At 35.7% G+C, this 20,883-nt stretch overlaps 1 protein-coding gene across 1 annotated transcript in view; it reads right to left on the minus strand.

Moving 5' to 3' along the window:
- Positions 1-10,603: 10,603 nt before the first annotated feature.
- The window catches only part of IL15 (interleukin 15), a 28,817-nt gene continuing 18,537 nt past the window's right edge, over positions 10,604-20,883 (minus strand). Inside the window, exons 3-7 of the mRNA XM_072336027.1 lie at positions 16,555-16,664; positions 15,318-15,399; positions 14,798-14,839; positions 11,429-11,572; positions 10,604-10,849 (exon numbers count right to left, since the gene is read on the minus strand). Coding sequence (XP_072192128.1) covers positions 10,724-10,849; positions 11,429-11,572; positions 14,798-14,839; positions 15,318-15,399; positions 16,555-16,664 — 504 coding nt within the window. The 3' untranslated portion in view covers positions 10,604-10,723. The remainder of the gene's footprint in view (positions 10,850-11,428; positions 11,573-14,797; positions 14,840-15,317; positions 15,400-16,554; positions 16,665-20,883) is intronic.

Below are 20,883 nucleotides of genomic sequence, written 5' to 3' on the forward strand. Positions count from 1 at the left end.
CAGTGAATCTTGAAGTGTATTCTGACACATTAAAGATTTAAATGACCAGAAGTTATTCTGTATGGAGTCAGCTGACAAAATACCAAAAAGTAATCTTGATTTCCTTTAACAAGTTGGAACAATGGATGGTTGTGATGTACATGTGTTTTCAAATTAAGGCATTTGAATTTCAGTAATATAACATGATTTCATCTGTTGAAAAGTCATAAACAAGTTGGAAAAAGCATTAAAAATCTTTTCTTTTTTTAAGGACAATTTTCTGGTCAAAAACAATTTGGTGTTAGATGTATTTTTGTCAATATATATTTTGTTTGACAATTTGAACCAGATCTAAAGGTTCAAATATTGCCTAAGGTATGCTTAGGCTGACTTGTCTGTAAGCCTTCAGCTTGTTCTTGCCTAGCGTATAAAAAATAAAAAAAATTAAAAAAAAAATGCTAGGTTGCAAATGTTCCTTTGCATGCATGATTGCCTGTGGTGTTCTCTTTGACCCATTTGCTGAGCGTGTGTACCAATAACTGCAGTAGCTTCAACTTTTAATCGTGATCTTGACACTGAAGAAAGAGGGAAGTAAACATCTGTGTAGGAAGCAGAGGCTGTCTGCTGAGATTGTAAGTCTTTGGAGGTCAGGCCAAACCCATCCTGAACATATGTTTTACACTTCACCTGGGTTCTCAGGAAAGTTGGAAGTGATGCAAATCACTTCACTTCCTGCTCTTACACTTCAGCTATGCTTTTGTGGTTGCTTGCTTTCTCGATCGACCAACCATACTCATATCCTCTTTTTACTGTTCTGAAATGGCAAAATACTCAAAGAGGCATTCTGCTTGTCCTCCAACTTTATTCAAATACCATCTTTTCCCATAAAATATTTTCTTCTTTCTCCATCAGACAGGCCATGTGATAAAATGGGGTTGATCTTTTATTCTAAGTACAAAATGTTCTTTTGTTTCCTATATGATCTTTCTCGTTTTCATAATTAGAACCTTCCCACATAGCTATCTGAAAAACAGCACAAAAGGCAACATTTTATTCTTTCACTTGTTTCACTTAATGCTTATTTCAACAGATTGTGTTAAAGATGTTTGTAACCATTACCCTTAAATAGTGACTAAGCTGCGTGTAGGTAATAGAAGCAAGTAAATTAACTACCAGTTAGGGGAAGAGAAACTTAATCCTCAGTAAACGTTTGGGCTAACTAGCATTTAACTTGGACTGTATAAGATAAAACATCTGCAGAAAATTAGATTAGATTTAATAGACATCAATAAATCAGCAGATTTTATTTTTAAAGTCTGTCTGAAATGTATTTCCTACAGTAACTGAATTATGTGATTGCTATTCAGAAGCAAGAAGAATAATGGAGCAGGAGGGTAAGAAAACCAATGGAAGACTCTTCAGAGAGTAAGCTTGTAACGAAGTCATTATGGAAACTGACTGAGGAACTGAGAGATCAATGTTTGAGGTTTGTACAACAGTTAAGAAAATATGAGTAGGTCCAGTGGTGAGGAATGAAAAGCAACAGAAATCGCTTGAGCTTTGGATTTATTTGTACTGAGCCCACTATTTCAGGTGTCAAAGTCCCCACTAGGATCATAAAATCCCAAGTGCTTGCATTGTTGTTTTCTTTTAGTAGAAATCAGTGAGACAGGCAAAAAAGAGTTTAATTAGAGTATTTGTGATCTTGAAGAAGTCTACTTAGACTGTAATCTGACTACAGTACAACTTTACACAAAAGACATTGATTAAATTCCCTGTACAAAACAAATCTGATTTTTTCTCTATGTAAGTTTTGGCCTTTATTCTACTAACAATGCTTCTTGTAATACTAAGTGTAAAAGCAAGGAGAGCAAAAACTTTTTGCAGATGTTGGTGTGTTGATAGGACAAGCAGGGTTCCTTTTGGCTTGATTTTCTCTTTCTTTATGACAGGAATGTTTGCAATAGGCTATTACCTTATTCATGTTAGGTTTCTTCTAATGTGCCAAACATGAAAAGCATGAGGCGTGAGTGATGGTGTTTGGTTATTTTAAACACAGCTCCTAGATATTAACCACTGAACGAAAGGTGAAAGGAGCAGTAACTGTCCTGTATGAGAAACAATATTTTCCTTATAGGTGTTGACTGGGGCTTGACATCTAGGCTGTGTTGGATTACCAAAAATTAATTCCTTTGCATTAGGGATGTGAAATATTACTTGTTCAATTAAAATAATTCAGGTGAGATATTCAGTCATCTTGTATTACTGCATCCAAATAAAAAATCATAGCAGTCAGTATCAGTTTCTCACCATTTGTAAATTACTGGGACTGTAATCTCTTCAGGAGGCAGTCCTATCTACTGTGTTGTATTTGTATAATGCATAGTGCAATGATTCTACTTTTGGTTGCCTTTCCAGGAATATTTCAGTACAAAGAGTGTAACATCGTTATGATTACTCTGTCATATTTCTTTCTTCTTGTAGATGGTTTTGTCACAAATCACAAAATAACAAGACTCAGAATTATCACTGCCTTAGCCATAATATCAGAAATGATTGGAACGAGAAGCATGACGCTTTGTTCTGAAAAGTAGTTCCCTGAAAAAAGCCCAGTTTAAGACCTTTTAAAGGCCATTTACTATTTATAGTTGATGTAGCTCTTTGGCAGGCATTAGAATCTTAAAATAGAGGAGAGTAATGTATAACATATCACCTGAGCAAGATGAGTTTTGTGTATTAGTAGACCAGGTAAGCATTAGTTCTACTGTTACTAAAGTTCAGAACGTTGTTGTGGAGACCTGGAGACAGATAGATTTGAAATAAGACTGCTAAAAAAAATTAGAAACATCATCACTACAAACTAATTCTGAAATCATAATTCCATAATGTACTGGCTGTTAAATAGAAGTACATTTCCCTACTTAATTTTTCTCCTTTTACCAGGGGGAGGAATTTCATAGGAAACTGGGATGAAATCAAGACTCAGACCATGATTTGTAGACATTCAGACTTAGACTTACAAATTTTAATATTTGACTGTGAACTACATTCCCACTGTTTGATCTTTTGCACATAATCTGGATTTTTTTTTTTCTAAAATCAATCTCATAAGTGCATAAAGCATATAAGATTTTAAATATTATAAGCAGTGTTAGAGACATTTTTTTCTATTTATAACTTTTTCATTTCCAAACAAAAAGAATTGTGATTCCTTATTCCTCACTGTCTTTTTTCTTCCCCTCCAGTGAACTATAATCTGTGTGGATAGTAAGAATTTGTAGGGCATCCCAAGTCACATGTCAGATTAACTCCTGCTTCACGTTTGACAAAGTCTTTCTCTGTCTATCCTGAAACTGTGCTTGGACAGTCTTGGGAATGGCATGTGAGAGCAGACTGTAAGAGCTGGAGGCATAATAGCAAGATTTACAGATGAACAGCTAGGAAACAAGGTCAGTGAGAATTAGGAAATAAAAAAAAAAAAGAGTTTAACCCACTCACCCTCCTGAAACCAGCCTCTCCTCTCTCTGTTAGTTGTTTTCTTGCAGTAGTCTTGATCCTAATTAAACGGCAAAACTAAGGAAATCTGAAATTACCATATATCAAATCTAATGTTTTCTTCATATCTTAGGAGGTGCTTTGGCATCTCAGATTTGCTAGGAAATAAGTTTGTTACTATCAAGTGTTTGAAAGTGAGAGAGGAAATCACCTGAGCTTGGAAACACTATTCAATGAAATACAGAAACATCCTTTCTGAAGTGAATGTTGTTCATTCATCTTTCAGCCAGTAGAGAAAAGTGCAATGCAGTGATAAAATCTGCAGGAAAGAGACTTGGTAGTGATGCTGAGGAAATGCTTCTGCTGTCATGTAGACTTTTGTCTCAGGTCACAGCCTTTAGCACTTCTGCTACTTATGTGTTAAATGCATCTCTAACTCACATTGGGAATCGTTCATCTGATTCCCTAATTAGCAAGACAGGAAAAGGGCAAAAATGGTCTAAGAGGTTGGATCTAGCCTGACTCTTTGCAACTGTGTGTGAGCTCAGACTCAGATACAGACTCAACTATCGAAAGGAATAGCTGGGAAAATCCAAGGTGGCTATCAAAAAATCCTTGAGTGCTATCTAAGCAATAAGTGAATGGCAAAGCCATGTTCCTGCCTTAAGAATCATTTATCTGTTTGTATGATTCTCAATGTTTTTTCATGTTCCTTCTTTACTCCTGATGAAGCAAGTATGACATCTGTCGTTATCTGTCTTACATGAACTCCCTATGATAACATGCTCACTCTAATAATAGCAGCACTTGTATGCATGCTTGCCTTCAAGGCTTGAAATGCGATACAGCTGCTATCAAATTTCTATGCTCTACTGCTTTTCAACAGTCAGCTTCTACCAAGATAAAAGGAGAAGAATTAACAGCATTTTGGGATGAAAACAGAATCTTGTGTATAGGTACATCTTGCCCAAGCAAGAATATATCATCATTGGTCTACAGTGTAAGTCTATAGGGCGCTGCAAACTGCCCATTTAGCTTCTGCCTAAGATGACAAAGCTGAACTACTGTGATCTGAACAACCCATCTGTACCTCATCTGCTGTGCTTTGAGGGTCAACCTATGTGAAGATGAGGAAGGGAATGGCAGCCTGTGTGTGTGTGTAGTCTCAGTCCAAAGCAAATGTTGTTTTTCTACCTTTGCATCTGCCTGAGGTCTGCCAGAAGATCAGCAGAAAGCTTCATTCTCTGGGATCTCAAATATTGTTCAGGTTCTGCTTTTGATCCTATCGTATCTGTAACCCATATGATCTAGATTCTTATCTTTGGCCTTCTTTTTGGGGGGAAGCTGATGGGAAGGAGAGGGAAGGATGTCAGTGCAAAGTTAAGAAGATGCTTCTGGAGGTATGGAAGATGGGTGGTTTACATATCATGGATGAGCTGGGAGGTATGAGATGTCCTTAAGAGGATAGTAGGTGCAGTGGAGAGTGAAGAAAATGCCAGAACAAGAGGATTAAGAAAAGGGAAGGGAAGGATCCTTGTCGCTCTCTGCAGTATTTAAAGCGCCCTTCAGGCCTGGGGCCTCTGCCTCCATTTTTAATTACTGTCTTTCCTTGTATCTGACTGCACACTCCCTGTAGAAACTTCTTTCCTGCTACAAGGAGCATCTTAACAGGAGAAAAGAAGGGTTACAAGCTGATTTCAGTTAGCAAATAATTGTTGCAATAGTGAAAGAAACTAGTAGACTTTGCCTTAATGCTGAAACTAAAAACAGGGATCGTGAAAAAACACTTCAGTGCTGCGCAAAACTGTCCATTCCATCAGTGTTGATGAAGATGAGGGTTTTTCTAGTTTGCTGAACAATAAATAAGTTTTTATTGGAGTCTGATTGGAATGTAATTTTACAATGAAATGTACTCTAGTAATTTCAAGTACAGCTCATTTAAAGGAAAGAACTTGCAGAAAGGAAGTGTTCTTAGGTGTTACTCCAGAGGAAACTCTTTCGAGTGTCTAGCTAGAGGGACATACCCAAGGTGAAATATTCAGTTATCAGATCAATTGTTAGTTGGTTACATTCCAGTAGTGAACAACTTGGAATTACAGATCAGACTGCCATTGATTCCAATGCTGTGTTTTAATGTGCAGTGAGCTATTTTCTCTGTATTATTCAGTTTTGCTTAATTGCCCATACCGTTGTTAAGTACCAATGAGAGTCAAGGGATTTTGGATTGAATCTGGAAGGAGTACACTGAGCAATTAAATGCAGATTTTCTAATCTATCTTTACATTTAAAATGTTGTAGTCTTCTATCAAAACGTTAATCCAGGTATGACCATTAAAACCGGAAAATCTGTATACAGGCTTCTATTGACCATCAAGCAGATGTTCACCCTACTTAAAATGCAAAGGATATAATGTGAAAACACTAGTTCTCTTTAAAATTGTTCCCTAAGATGGAGAACAGCCATCATACATAAACGCATAACTGTCATCTGCAGTCATAATAGTTTCAGCAGGCTGAGGTAAAGAATATTACTTTATGAAGGAATCATGACAAATTTTATGTAAATTACAGCTAATTGTTTTCCTGTCCTGCATGAAGAGAATTAGTTCTTGGTGATTGTATCAGAATAAAACCAGGAAACCATTCACTGTTAGCTCTGATTATTTCATAGCAAGTCTACGTCCTGGAGACACAGTGAAACCCTGAAGACTTAACGTATATATAGATTATAAGAGAACCCATGAAAAGCCTAAGCCCTAACTCAAAGAAATCCATGAAGAGAGAATATAAAGGAGGTGATAATAAAAAAAGTAATATACAAAATGCAAGAAAATAAAATTTATTTCTAGTCTCTCATATAAGATCCAACTAATATACTTGACTTATCAAAATGTGCTTTTGTCTTTTGATTTTTTATTTAACCCAAAATGTTGTTGGATTTCCTACTAGAAATGTATTTTCTTGCTAACAGCAGGGATGCTTATAACAAGGTTATAGAAATTCTGGCCTAACATTTACAATAATCTCCTCTTTTAGAATATATTTTAAGCCAATTTTCAGAGTGGGACTTTTTTTTTTTTTTTCCAAAATTTTCAGATGGAGTAAAAAATAAAGTAAATGAAGTAAAAGCTCCCTCAGATTTGTATATATTTTATCCTACTCAACTCTCTGACCTAAGACAAAAGAAGCTTTCAGATCTTTTCATTAAGGAAAAAAGTCTCAAGCATATAGTGGGTTTAACCATTGTTTTTGTATAGCAAGAATGAGTCAGCACAGCACTTTGTAAAAGTGTTGCAGGAGGTACATGTCAGATAGTAGTTAAGCAGTCTTGAAAAAAAGTTGCATAGACCGCCTTTTATTTAAAAGTCTGTATTTTTGCCTTACATAGAGAATATCTGTAGGAAAATTCTTAGTCAGTTCTGATGTAGCCAAGATTTTTTAATGTTGAGTTGATTTTGCAGGGTTAATTTTTCAGACTTGCTTTATGTTGGTAATCTGTTTAGATAGTGCAAGTTGAAAATTACAGTAATTTTTCTGGAATACTGAACAAAATCACTAAATTTACCTGAAGCCTTGAGAGTGTAATGCATGTACCGTTTGCACTAGTACCCTCCCAAGCATTATTCTAGGACAAGAGAAAAATAGAAACTACTTCATTACACTTTATTTGGTCTTCATTTCCAACTTTGCACAAGACATCAGTAGTCTTACCATAAAGCTGTAACTTGTTTAAAAACTTGTTTCTAGAGTTGAAATAAGTTTTCCTGTTATGAACTGTTTGCAATTCTGCCTACAATCGGAGAACATCTAATCAGAATCTTTAGCATGAATAGATTTCTGAGCTCTCTTGGTTATGTTTCGGTTGCAGCAACAGCTGTGAGTGAATATTTATTGAAGTAAACATGTTTTCCTAGCAGAAATATCATCCTGCTGTACTGTTTGAATTCCAGCAAAAGTCCCAGAGTCCCAAATATTCTGCAGAAACTGGAAGACTTTCAGGCAGCATCTAAGGAGTTAAAAACCTTTCTTAGGTGAGCATTATTTTGCTTTTTTGGAGGCTCAAGTATTTTTGTCGGAGTTTCGTTTGTTCATTTATTTGTTTTTGACAACCCCCCTTTCCCCCCCCCCCCCCCCCAAGTAAATAATTGTAAGAGTTATTTCATATAACAGTACTTACAATTGATTTATTTGATACATTGTAGTTTATTAACAAGAAACATTAATGCAGAGTTAGGTTTGCCTAGAGATACGATTGTACCCTTCTGGAATGACTGGTTTGGCAAAGCTCATACTGATGACCAAAAAATGCACAATAACCTTAAGCATTACAGCTTTCACAAGATAAAAATTTGACTGCAAGCAGTTAAGCTGTATTCACTGTCTCAGTGGTAGCTACTGAGAATGTTGGAGAGCTTAATTAAAGCAGTTTGGCAGAGAGAAAATGATGCGGTCTGGGAAGACTCTGCTGTGCTAGAATAGAATGAACATTTTTCTTGCATGAGATGCACATGGGAAGAAAGGAATGGACATGTATTTCACAAGTCCAGTGCTGTTTCAGTTGCAGAACCTATGATGGTCTTCCTACTGGAAGCAGTTAGGATGGAAATGAGTAATGTCTGTATGTTTAATCAGAGGAAAATTAAGTGAAAGATCCTTAAGTAGAAGACGGCTGTGAAATAAGTACATACAGTGTTTTGTTGTTTTTTTCATTAATAAAAAATAAATAAATAGAAATCGACCACTGGAAGGGCAAAGGCATATCTTATTTAAAATCATTCATGAACTAGTGAATTTGTGGCATAGGTTGCTGTTAAAAGCAGTGTTTGGATGCATATACTCTTTAATTCATACTCCCTGCTTCTCAGAAGCTTGAGATTTGTTATTCCTGCATTCATAGACATGATATTCAGCCAAGGAAATGGCTTTCTACTGTTCTTTTATTTCTCAATTTCTTGGGGTTTTGTCAGTGGTGGCGGTGATGTTGGTTTTAAAGTACCTTTAGTTGTTAGAGACTGCAGTTACCAAGATGGTTTGCAGTTGAAAACAGGGCTTTTTTGTTGCGATTTGAAGACTTGGAAGCCCTCTAATAACAACATTCAGAAAAGGGTAAGGCATCAGAAAGTTGTTTAATGTATTAAAGCTAATGTGTTAAAGCTTAAGTTGTTGGCTATTGGTCTAAGTAAGCCTTTTGACAAGGAGATGATAATTCTTCTCCAGCATATGTAGGTTTTGGAGGAAAATAGCTGAAAAGGAACAGTTTGGAGAAGCTGTTATTCTTATTGCAAAATACTTGAATTAACCCTTTTCCTCATAATCTGCATGAGTAATACTCCAAAGAGAGCATAGGATCAGAATTTGTTTCTTTGCCTCTAGAGAAGCTCTTTGCATATTTGTTTGCATATTTCTTTGTGTCTTTAAACTTTTGCCACAAGGAAAGTGAATCTTGAAGTATGTTCCTCATGGTGCTTTTTCACACATAGCTATATGAACTAAGACAGATAACCTGAAATTGCTACAGAGCACACCAGCTACTTCACTGTGGGTAAAGAATCCACTTTTCAGAGTTCTGTTTTTCTAAGAACAATAGAGCTCCCAACAGGAAAGGTAGCTGTAATTCAGAATTTGCCTTTTTCCACTACTGTTTATGCTCCTGGCTTTCAGAAAGATCTCATTTCCAAATTGAACAAGCATTTGCAATCACTTACATGGGCCCCTCAAAAGGAAATTTGAACAGAGATTCATATTGTCACTCAGGTCAAATAAGGAGCCATCTGTCTCTGCCAGGGAAAACCAGACCATTAGTCACAGAATTGCAGCTACCCTTCCCTTTGCAGATTCTTGAGATGAATTCCCATGTCTACTGTCAGGTAAACCCATTACAAGCTTCTCACTGAAGGCATCTTGGCCATTGAAGCAGCATCACCTTGGCTAAAGAAGTAACAAATGGACCAATACCTCTGGATAACTATTATTTATTACAGATGAATGCATCCAGGTAGCTAAGTATCTAAGAAAGGGCCAGCTAGTAGGAAAAACTTACTTCAGGTAATAGAAGAGAGTACTCCTTCAGTGGACTCAGCAGTGAATACTAGCATAATACTAACTTAATACATAATACTAGCTTAACTAAATCATGGTATAATCTTAGAAATTGAACTGGCTCATTAAAGCTTGTGTGGAAACTGTCAGATGCTACTACTAAGGACCAAATGTATACTATGGAAATGAAGTTGAAATGATATGCCATGTCCTGAATTTACAGAAGGCAGCAAGACATTGCAGAAGCTGAAATCTATTGATCATGCTGCAAAGGACCCAACCAAGAGGTGCTCAAGTATTTGGAGGTACAGGAAGCAATATCCTATTATCTGGTAAGAGTACAGTGAAATGACTTGGCCATTTATCAAATAAAGATGGGGAATTGGGGGTGCCTGGAGAATAGATCTGCTTATAGTGAAGAGTGGTTGATATGACATGGTTGTGAATCAGGAAATAAGCTGTTAGCACAAAAAGAGCTGAAAGCAGAATATTCAACAATGACAGGTGACTTTGTATTCAGTCTTCTCATATGGACACTATAGGTAAAATAGCTTGCTCGGTTTAACTGAAAACCATAGTGAAATGGATACAAGAGAGCCGGTGGACATGTAAGACAAGTAGACCTTAGCTAGTTTTTGTTTTGCTTTTTTAAAAAAGGCAAGGAAAATTGTCAGACACATGAGACATAACAATAGAACAAGGGATGAACTTCTGGGAACCCAAATGATAAAATAATGAATTTCTGATAACAAAAATAACTACTATTGCCAGTTGCTTTAATAGGATAAGATCATTCTAACTTATAATAATTAAAGAAGAGCTTTCCTCTGACACTCCATTCAGCCAGCTGTGAACTGATTTTTACAGGGAAGTTTGCAGTGTGGATGTCCTTAGAACATCTTTAAAAACTTTCAGTGAAAGGTTAGTAAGTTAGACATATTTTTTTTCTACAGCAGACTTGCCAGAAAATAAAGACATCTTAAGTCCAGGGAAAAAAAAAAAAAAAAAAAGAAAGTTAAGTTTCTTTAATTTTTACTTCAAAGTTGGTATCATGTGTATGCATTCCATTATGAAAACATTACACATTAAAGAGATTTTATTATTCTGGTTTTTATTATTATTATTCTGTGCAAATAGGACTAGAAGTGAAGTTCTTTTTAGTTCAGTGTTATTGACAATCTAATATATCTGAGGTATGGTTCATGAACAGTCATTGTTCCCAGCTTGTGTATTTGCATTCCCTCTGTATAACCTTTACAAAACTCTGTATAAATTCTGTGAAATTTTTTTCTTCATACTCTTCACATTCTTTGCATTTTTTTGATGTGGAATTCAACTGAAAAAGAAAATGCAACAGTAAAGCAAGATACTTTGTCTATTTGTTCTGATAGAGAACTAACTCTTTTTATACTGCTTTTGTCAATAATTCCAATGCAGTCTATTGCTACAAAAAGCACTGCTGGAGTCTTCCAAGGTATTCATGTTTTGTTCCTGGCTTGTTTTCTGAATAGGATCACCTTTCAGGGATACAGGTCTTCAGTGAGAGGTTTAATTCATCTATCCCTTTGAAAATTGGGACAATTCTTTATTTGTGACTAAACATACCTGAGTTTAGATACTGAATTTACAAACAATTATATATATATATGTCAAACATTAACATTTGCGTGTATGCCCAGTCACAAGTCTTTCATGATATGAGTCCTGGGAGTGTCTTTCTAAAATCACCGAATGCTGCTCTTTCCCTTTTATATGTGTAACTTTCTCAGTATTATGTGCATGGGTTACTGGTTGATTCCCCTTTGCTTCCATATATACCATCTTGCCTCTTCCAGATCTATGAGAAATAGAAGTTCTGGTTCGGAAGAAACACTTCTCATTTCCATTTTATCCACAGTCTTTGCATTTTACTTACCTGGTTAGTTTCAAATCTTGCATTTCCATTTTTCCATATGTTGAATACATCCTGTGTTCTACTACATTTTTTGATATTACATTCATGAAGAATCACTTTCATCTCCAAAAAAAAACATCTCATTACAGGCTCCTGGCATTCTTTCTGGAAAAATAAAATAATATATATATATATATATATATATATATATATATATACATATGTGTGTATATATATATACATATATATATATAAATAATATGTGTGTGTGTATATATATACACACATATATTATATGTATAAATATATTATGTATATATATACATATATTATATGTATTTTATATATATGTGTATTTATATATATACATATGTATATAAAAGAAAGTTATTGTAGTTTCAAAATTAAAATGGAGTAAGTGAACATGGGATATAATTTACCAGAAAGTGGTGATTTTTATTTACTTAGCATCTGTTCTTACTATTCAAATGCTTTTAAGTATCTGCAAAAATATACTAAGAGTTAATATATGACGCATAGGCCAGCCAGTTTCCTATGACAAAGTGAAATGCTGTCTTGACAAAGGACACAGGAAAATTATAATTAGGAATATGGGAAAGAATGGAATTAAATGGAATTAAATTAGTATTCTTAGTAGTTCTAGCACTTATATTCAGATATCATTATTCAGAATAATTCAGAGTGGAGGAGAAAAAGAAAGTAGATATTATCCATATTTTACAAATTAAGAAAAAACACCGAACAACAGAGAGGTATCATTTTTTTTTTTCCACCAAGTCAACAATAAAACCAAGAACAAGCCCCACGTTGTCTGATTTTCACATCAAGCCTTTACACTTTAAGAAAAATTTCCTCACACCACCAGCTAATCACAGAATCACAGAATTATAGGGGTTGGAAGGGACCTCTAGAGATCATCGAGTCCAACCCCCCTGCCAAAGCAGGCTCCCTACACCATGTCACACAGGTAGGCGTCCAGGCGTGTCTTGAATATCTCCAGAGAAGGAGACTCCACCACCTCCCTGGGCAGCCTGTTCCAGTGCTCCGTCACCCTCACCGTAAAGAAGTTCTTGCGCACATTCGTGCGGAACTTCCTATGCTGGAGTTTCAGCCCGTTGCCCCTAGTCCTGTCCCCACGCACTACTGAAAAGAGACCAGCCTCGCCACTATAGCTCCCACACCCCAGGTATTTATAAACCTGGATCAAGTCCCCTCTCAGCCTTCTTTTCTCAAGGCTAAACAGACCCAGTTCCCTAAGTCTCTCCTCGTAGGGGAGATGGTCCAGGCCCTTCACCATCTTTGTGGCCCTCCGCTGGACTCTTTCCAAGAGATCCCTGTCTTTTTTGTACTGGGGAGCCCAGAACTGGACACAGTATTCCAGATGAGGCCTCACCAGGGCAGAGAAGAGGGGGAGGATCACCTCCCTTGACCTGCTGGCTACGCTCTTTTTAATGCACCCCAGAATGCCATTGGCCTTTTTGGCTACAAGGGCACACTGCTGGCTCATGGCCAACCTGTCGTCCACCAGGACGCCCAGGTCCCTCTCAGCAGAGCTCCTTTCCAGCAGGTCTTCCCCCAACCTGTACTGGTGTATGCAATTATTTCTACCGAGATGCAAGACTCTACACTTGCTTATGTTAAACCTCATCCGGTTTCTTACTGCCCAGCTCTCCAGCCTGTCCAGGTCTCTCTGAATGGCCGCACAGCCTTCAGGCGTGTCAGCCAATCCTCCCAGCTTCGTGTCATCAGCAAACTTGCTGAGGGTGGCCACTATCCCCTCATCAAGGTCGTTGATGAAGATGTTGAACAAGACTGGACCCAGCACAGACCCCTGGGGGACACCACTAGTCACAGGCCTCCAGCCAGACACTGCACCGCCAACGACAACCCTCTGCACTCTGCCAGTCAGCCAATTCTCGATCCACTTCACCGTCCACTCATCTAGCCCATACTTCCTCAGCTTTGTTATAAGGATGTCATGGGGGACCGTATCAAAAGCCTTACTGAAATCAAGGTAGACTACATCTACCGCTCTCCCCCCGTCCACCCAGCTAGTGACATCTTCATAAAAGGCCACCAGGTTGGTCGAGCACGACCTCCCCTTGGTGAACCCATGCTGAGTACTCCTGATAACCTCCTTTTCTCCCAGTTGTCTGGAGATGGCATCCAGCACAAGCTGTTCCATCACCTTCCCTGGCTAATAATATAATATAATAATAATAAATACATAATATATAATATATAATATATAATATATATAATATATATAATAATAATAAATTAGCCTTTACAGTATATTAACTTCAAAGGCTCATTTCACTCAAGAGAATGAGTGTGTGAGTATGGACTTGTATGTCCTGCAGTTTTTTTTTCTATTGTGTACAGGGCTAACTGCACAGACACATCAGCATCTGTTTTCTCAGGTTTGCTAGGTCCACTGAATGCATCAACATTACTGTATTCTGTATGCACACTGAGACTACTTTGCACAGATACAATAAGTCCATTATTTCTAGGAAATCTCATTAACTCTACATACAGGAATCAAGTATTGAATGTATTTGGCACAGTCATTGTGTGAATGTTTATGCTGTCAGGAAAAGGCTGTCTCAGGAGCAGGCTACTGCCAACATCACCACAGCAATGAATCCAGCTCATGTTGCACCAGGGCTACACTAAAAGTAACTACTAGGAGTAGGTTATGGGTTGGATTCATGTTCTTGGAGGATTGCCTGGAGTGAAGACTAAATTCCACAGTAGATTATGAAGAGGTCTGTCCAGGAATGAATATATGGAAACCATGATTTAGTTAACAATTATATTAAAAATTAACATAATTTATTGCTTATAGGATAAATCAAAATCTGCATCAATTTTAAAGCTAAATCCTTGATATTACATATTATTTATTTATAGGCTCTAAAAGCAGAGAATTGCACTGGCAGATGCTGACAGTACTTTTCAGCATTGCACTTCTCTAGAATTTCCTTATTATAGAATTCAAGTTCATGGTGTTAAATAATAATCTTAGGAGGTATTTTTCTCTATCACTCCTTCACTTTCTCCAGTTACAAATGAGTGTCAACATTATTTTTCAGTGTTTGCTTTGATAAGATCATTTTAGACCTCTTTTAGATCTCTTTTAGTTGAATAATTTTAATAGCAGCTACTTCAGTAAAATTATTTAGTACCAGCTTACATAATTTATCATAAGTAATTTAACTTGCAGAACTCTGCCTTCCAAGGCAAATGATTTGGTTTCTGAAACTTTTCTCAAATTAGAGTAAGTCTACCTTTGGAAAGAGTTGCTAGTAAAGAGGTGAAGTTACTGTATTAGACTGATTTGAGTTAACTTTTAATTGTACTTACATCCTCGTCTATGTTTGCAGTATATAAACTGACATCAATGTCCTAAAAGGAAACAAGAGTTGTAATTATGAGAAATAGCCAACAAACTTACTTACTAATAATGAAGTAAACACTAGAGCCATGGATTCAAATTCAACAGGTCAATTAATCCAGGTACTGGAACACAGTGAGACAGTGATCTGAAAGTTGCCTAGTAACCTTCAGGATGGGTTTAATTGTGAGGAATGCTCATCAGAATTGAATCCTGCAAGTACTTTTTCAGAAAGAGCTAACTTCCATGCCCTCTGCCCCTTTCTTTAGGAAAAGTTTCTTCTTGCTTTATCCGATTAAAGAAATTCTGAAAAAAATAAAGTAGTAATTCATCTCCATTTCCCTTTAGCTTAATATTCCCTAAATTACTATACAAACAATATCCTATTTTATACTCCTTGTCACTGACTCTCTTAGCTGAGTACTGTGTTAAATGTGTAGTTATGTCTGCTCCTGTGTTTGTATGAAATAGCAACTTTTTTGAACTTACTTCAGATGTCTTGATCTGCTCCAAATCTTTCAAAACTTCTGACCACTTACAGTGATTTGCTTCTGTCTTTGGTACATAAACACTAGAAGAGAAACAGTGAGTACTAGGCTAAATAGTAGGAACACGCATTATTTATCCTGAAAAAAGAATCACCAGTTATTCAGATACTAAAGACATGTATACATATGTTAATATGTGGAGCACGTACATTTGACAACTTGTAAAATCACAGTGCCACACTGTTTAAACAGACAAGGTTGGATTTTTTGTTATCTTTTTTAAAGCTAATTTTATAAGGCATAATGCAAGAGAATCAATTATTTATTGTAAGTTACCTACAATTCTTTCGAAGTATCACAAAAAAACACGAATTTCTAAACCTCTTACACTGAGTTGTTTTTCCTTCTGCTACTATGAAATGTCTGTTTTTAGTGCTGTAGAAATATTGTATGTCATTTTACATCTAATTTTTTGTCTATGGAAAAGATCCTGCCCTGGATAAAATTTTGCATAGAGCGAACCACTAAAGGGTAGAAGGTATATTTCTTTTCCCTCTGGAAGATTATTGCACTGTGAACTGTCGTTTTATTATGTCCCTTTTTTGACCCTTCATTTGGATCCCTCTCAGTATTTAATGTAAGAAAATGAAATGAAGACAACAAATTGATTTGGGAAGTTAGTATAAAACCAGCAGCTGTTCCCTATTTAGGCCTTAAACAAAAGCTGAAAGATAACAAGCCTTCTGGGAAAAAAATAGAAGAGGTATTATAACAGGGATCAGAGGACACTTACCCCTGATTTTTTCTTCCTGGAAGACAGATCCAAAACGTTAGACCTTAGTAAAGATATTTGACAAAGAAAGAAGGAGTAGGGGATTCTGGCACTAGAGTCAGAATGGAATGAGACATCTAATGTACATAAACCAGCATACATATTTAAACATGTTCACGTTGTTTTTTTCACTGCAAAGGCATGTGGAAGTCTTCAAATGCAACAGTTCAAACAACTTGAGGATTATCATGGAGATAAAGGCTGAGAAATATTAACTGGATGGAGACTGATCAGAGAAAGAACAAAGCAAGGGACCATGGCCTAAGGGGTATTGTAGGTCTTGCATAACAAAGAAGGAGGGGATCCACTTTCTAAAGCAATTGGAAGCCATTACAAATAACAACAGTAATAGTGAGAAATAGATAATTTGTATTTACTGTCTCGCTAATATTAACTTTATAGTTACCATAGGAAGAAGATGGTTAGTCCAGTCTTATTCTTTAAAAGGCAAAAGAAATAGCTGTTCAAAAGAAGATACAGTTGGTACTGGAGACAAATACTTTTCACATGTGTTTTCTGAAAGATACAACCAAGAGGACAGTGTGTCATAATTTTATTTCACATAATTTTTTTTAGTACTGATTTAATTGATCAATTTGACAAGACAGCCAATCAAGGCAAGGCTACCTGTTGTGTGTATATTGAAAGACCAAAAGATCTGTAGCTTTTAGCCAGTTTCTTTTTCCTATCTATCTGCTCACACTGCAGGCTACCTTAATGTAAGAATAGTATTAAAGATCTTTTGTTCCATTTTCTGTCCTGCAGATTTTTCACCCGGCTACCTATTTGCCACCCTAATCTTATAAACTACCTACAGTTGTAAGATGATCTGCAGTATCGTGACTGTGTATGTGTGAGGTGCTAGATATACATACACCTTGTGCTGTATTTACATGTATAGATACAAAACTGTTAGATACAGTATGTATTTATGGTGTTATATCTACTATATGTACATCTAATACTGGGAAGTGATTGAAGCATTTAAGAATTCTTTCACTGGAGTTTGACAACTGGAAATGAGAAGGTGTACTTTAACTGTTTTATTGTGAAAAACCTGGCAACTTTCATTCCAGAATTACAAACTCTTTGATTTGAACTCATATACGGCTTCTTCACAGAGGTTGGTTAATTATCTGCAACTGTGATTTTGGTCCAGTGTTTAATTTCTTACCAAACTATGTTTCTTTCATTGTGGTTTATATCCACAATAATTTACATGTGCATGTTTAAAAATTGATCCGAGAACACAATAGGAAAAAAGCACCATGTGGTAGCAAATATATTAGAGTGAAAAGTCTATCCATATTTTATTGTTGGTTTGCTGCTAAGTTGTTGCAAGCCTTTTAACTGTGCTTAAAGAATCTACTGGCAAAGCTAGGAGAGCAGTACTTGCTCATGCCTCGGGGGGAGCTATGGAAAGTATTTGTAACTAGTATTTGTTACTGTTTTAACCGGGAAATGCTCTAAATATATTTCAATTGTCTTGCTTCGGAAACCAAAAGATTTTGCTGAGATAACATAGTAACCTCACCATCACATAAATGTCCACACTCAATAATGGAAAATGGTGCCAGATTATTGTCTTACTTTTGTGTCCAGAATCTGTTATATAAGAAGTATGTAAGTGAAAGGTAAATTCAGTTTCATACCTAATGAAATTAGGGCCAAATCAGTAATATCTCTCCCATCTTCTGAACTATTTCAGTTACCTTTAACCAAATTATGTCTAAAAACAAAGCTGAACCTGTTGCTATTTCTGCAACAAATGGAAATAAAAAATATATGACTATTCAAACCCAAACATTAAGTACTAATACAATAAATACTCTTTTAAACAGGACTCATAAAGAAATATATACAACTTAGCTCTTGTCTAAACTTGAGTAATTTTGTCACAGCACAACAGAAAGGCTGCAACCTTTCACATTGTTTGATCTGGTATTTGTTGTTCTCTGTAAACAAACAAACAAACAAAAAAAAACAACAACAAAATAACAAAACAAAGCAACTCTTTTATTGTTTTCTATGTGTATTCTATTTATTTTGACTTGATTTGGCAGTTCTTAACAATTAGGGGCTTTTGTGTGTTGTTGTTTTTTTTTAATTTTTTTTAAATGTATTAATTTAAGTAAAAGTCAGAAATAATCTTATGGAAGATTTCTGGATACATGCTAAGAAATTTAAATCTTATTTCTTGTCTACAGCTGAAAAAAACATTCTTGTGTTAAAAAACACATTTTAAGGAAATGAATTAAAATGAATTATAAACATTTTGCAATAGGTAAACATTCTGATCACTAGCTAGTTGGTAGTGATAAAAGCTACCAACCATAAAAGCTAGTTGTCATCAGAATAAGTATGGAGGCTGTTAATGAAAATGTCAGGCAAAAATTGTATCAGATCTTGAAGTGTTTTTCAGCTTTTGGTTCATAATTAATATGTTGGGGCCTTAAGAGCTGATCTGAAGGGGAGTTTCAGGCCAAATGTGTTATCAAATTTATAACATAGGAAAAGAAAATACTCCATTACCCTTCCTAGTGAGTAATGAGACAGGGTTGATGTTAGTTTGACATTTGTTTCATTTTTTTAAATAATGTTTTTAGCTCACTGTGATGACAAAGGAACACTTTGTTCCTAATGATTAATGTACTTGTCTTGATCTTTGCTTTTTTTTTTTAATATAGAAGGCAACCAACACATAGTAAGGAAATAGTTGTTACTTATTTGAAAAATAAGCTTAGCTTTTAGGTTAGAGATCTTTGACTAACTGTAAATAATTGTAATAAAATTACAGGGTATTTCATTTGTTTATAGAGAAAATGTTCTTAAGGTCCAGTAGATCACTTAATACATTGTTTCTACAATTCAGGGCAATTTTCTACCTGAATGACTTAAATCTTTCATGCAAACTACTATTCAGCAACTTAAGAATGCTATCTCACTTACTTTGACAAACTACTCTTCTGCTTTCAACACACATTGTTATTTAAAAATTTCTCTATTAGGTTTTCATTTCTTACTGTGTTTAATCATTAATCAACTTTATTATGCTTCTGATGCTTGCCCTTGTTTTATGCGCAGTTGAACTCTGGACTTTGAAAAGAAGATGAAGCAGTTCATATTTGAATCCTTTTCTTTTTTTCCCCTGTAGGTTGTAACCTGATAACCTGCAACACCCATGTAGGGATTAAAGGCTTTGTAAGTGAATATTCTTTCTTTATTTATTTATTTAAGTTGCAACTGAGAGTTATGATTTACAGAAATAGTCTGCTTTGAAAAAATAAATTAATAATAAATAAATATATAAATAAATAAATTTTTTTCATCACAATGAAGCACTTATCATGGAGTAAAATATAAGCCACAGTAGAACCATTCTCTCTTTCAAAGAAAGAAACTTAAGCAGATGACAAAAGCTAACAAGACAGAATCAGCTGCTGATTTTGCCATTTTGACTGTCATAAAATAAAAACATAAAATAAATATTTTTTTTAAAAAAGTAAGCTAGTAAAAAGACAATATTCATAGTTCTATATAATACTTAAATTTCATGCAAAGGAAATTACTGAAAGCTACAATTATATGACTTTGCTTACCTACCATATATCTGAACTTCTTTATTAAATGTTGCTTGTAAATTTCTCAGTGAATCCTTTAAACGTGATAATTATAATCAGAAAAATTTAGTTGCCATATAAGTTAGTTTTATCTACAATGGTCCACTGTTGTTAATTGTTTGTGTCCATAGTCTATTACTATAAAATTCTTTACCATTCAGTTGAGGAAATATGCAGGAGGGGAAGACATTTTCTTACCCTGACGAAGTAAGCTTCTCCTGCTAAGTCCAACATCCTCTACCATATTAATATCAGGCTTCTGGGACCTAAATATTTGCACTTTCAGTCAGGTGTCTGTAAAGAAAGGAGTCCCACTGGTTGCAATTGTATGGTGGCCTGAAGGAAGAATTGCTTTTGGAGGCAGAACCCCCTTCAGAATCTGAGGACAGACGCAGTATCACTGTAGTGCAAGATAATGCTGTTCTTTCTCCTTGCCTATTTCTCTATATTGGCCCTGTGGGATTTTCAAGGTAATCTTCAGATTCAGTGATCTGAAGTGGGTGTGCCCAGATGTTTTTTGGGAGGAAAGCTCTAGATGGAAAAATACAAGTTCCTGCTCCTTCTGTGATTTTATCTTCTTGAGAGTTGAATATATTTTGCCAGTTACCTTTGGCAACTACATGTGAATACGGATTCTTGTTACCTAATACCAGCCCAAGCAAATACTAGAGTTTGCTTTTATCATATTCATACAGTATGGAACTTACAATGGTGCTTTTGTGGAAGAACTGAGTATTTTTATTCTTAGTTAGAGAATTTAGATCCTGAACCTACAAGTCCTTTATTTAAGCTTTTAATTTCAGTACTGATCCTCATTCTACAACAGCTCTTTCCTTCACAGGGATCTCTCAGAAATATAAATACATCAACAGCAGTCTTTTCCTCTCACATTCCATATACCTTAACTATTGTACTGAGTCTGCTTGGGATAGATTCAAGTGTTTTAATAGTTACTTGAAAGGCTCCGTGTTGTAAATTTGTGAGCAAAAAAATGCTGGTAATGCATGAGGATTTTAGCCTTTGCTGAACAGTTTTGTACACTGTTAAGGCCTTCTCTGTTTCTCACTCTCCCTCCCTGCCAGCAAATAAACTAGGGGTTTTCAAGAGGCTGGGAG

The sequence above is a fragment of the Excalfactoria chinensis genome, chromosome 4, assembly GCF_039878825.1.
Source record: "Excalfactoria chinensis isolate bCotChi1 chromosome 4, bCotChi1.hap2, whole genome shotgun sequence".
Classification (NCBI taxonomy): domain Eukaryota; kingdom Metazoa; phylum Chordata; class Aves; order Galliformes; family Phasianidae; genus Excalfactoria; species Excalfactoria chinensis.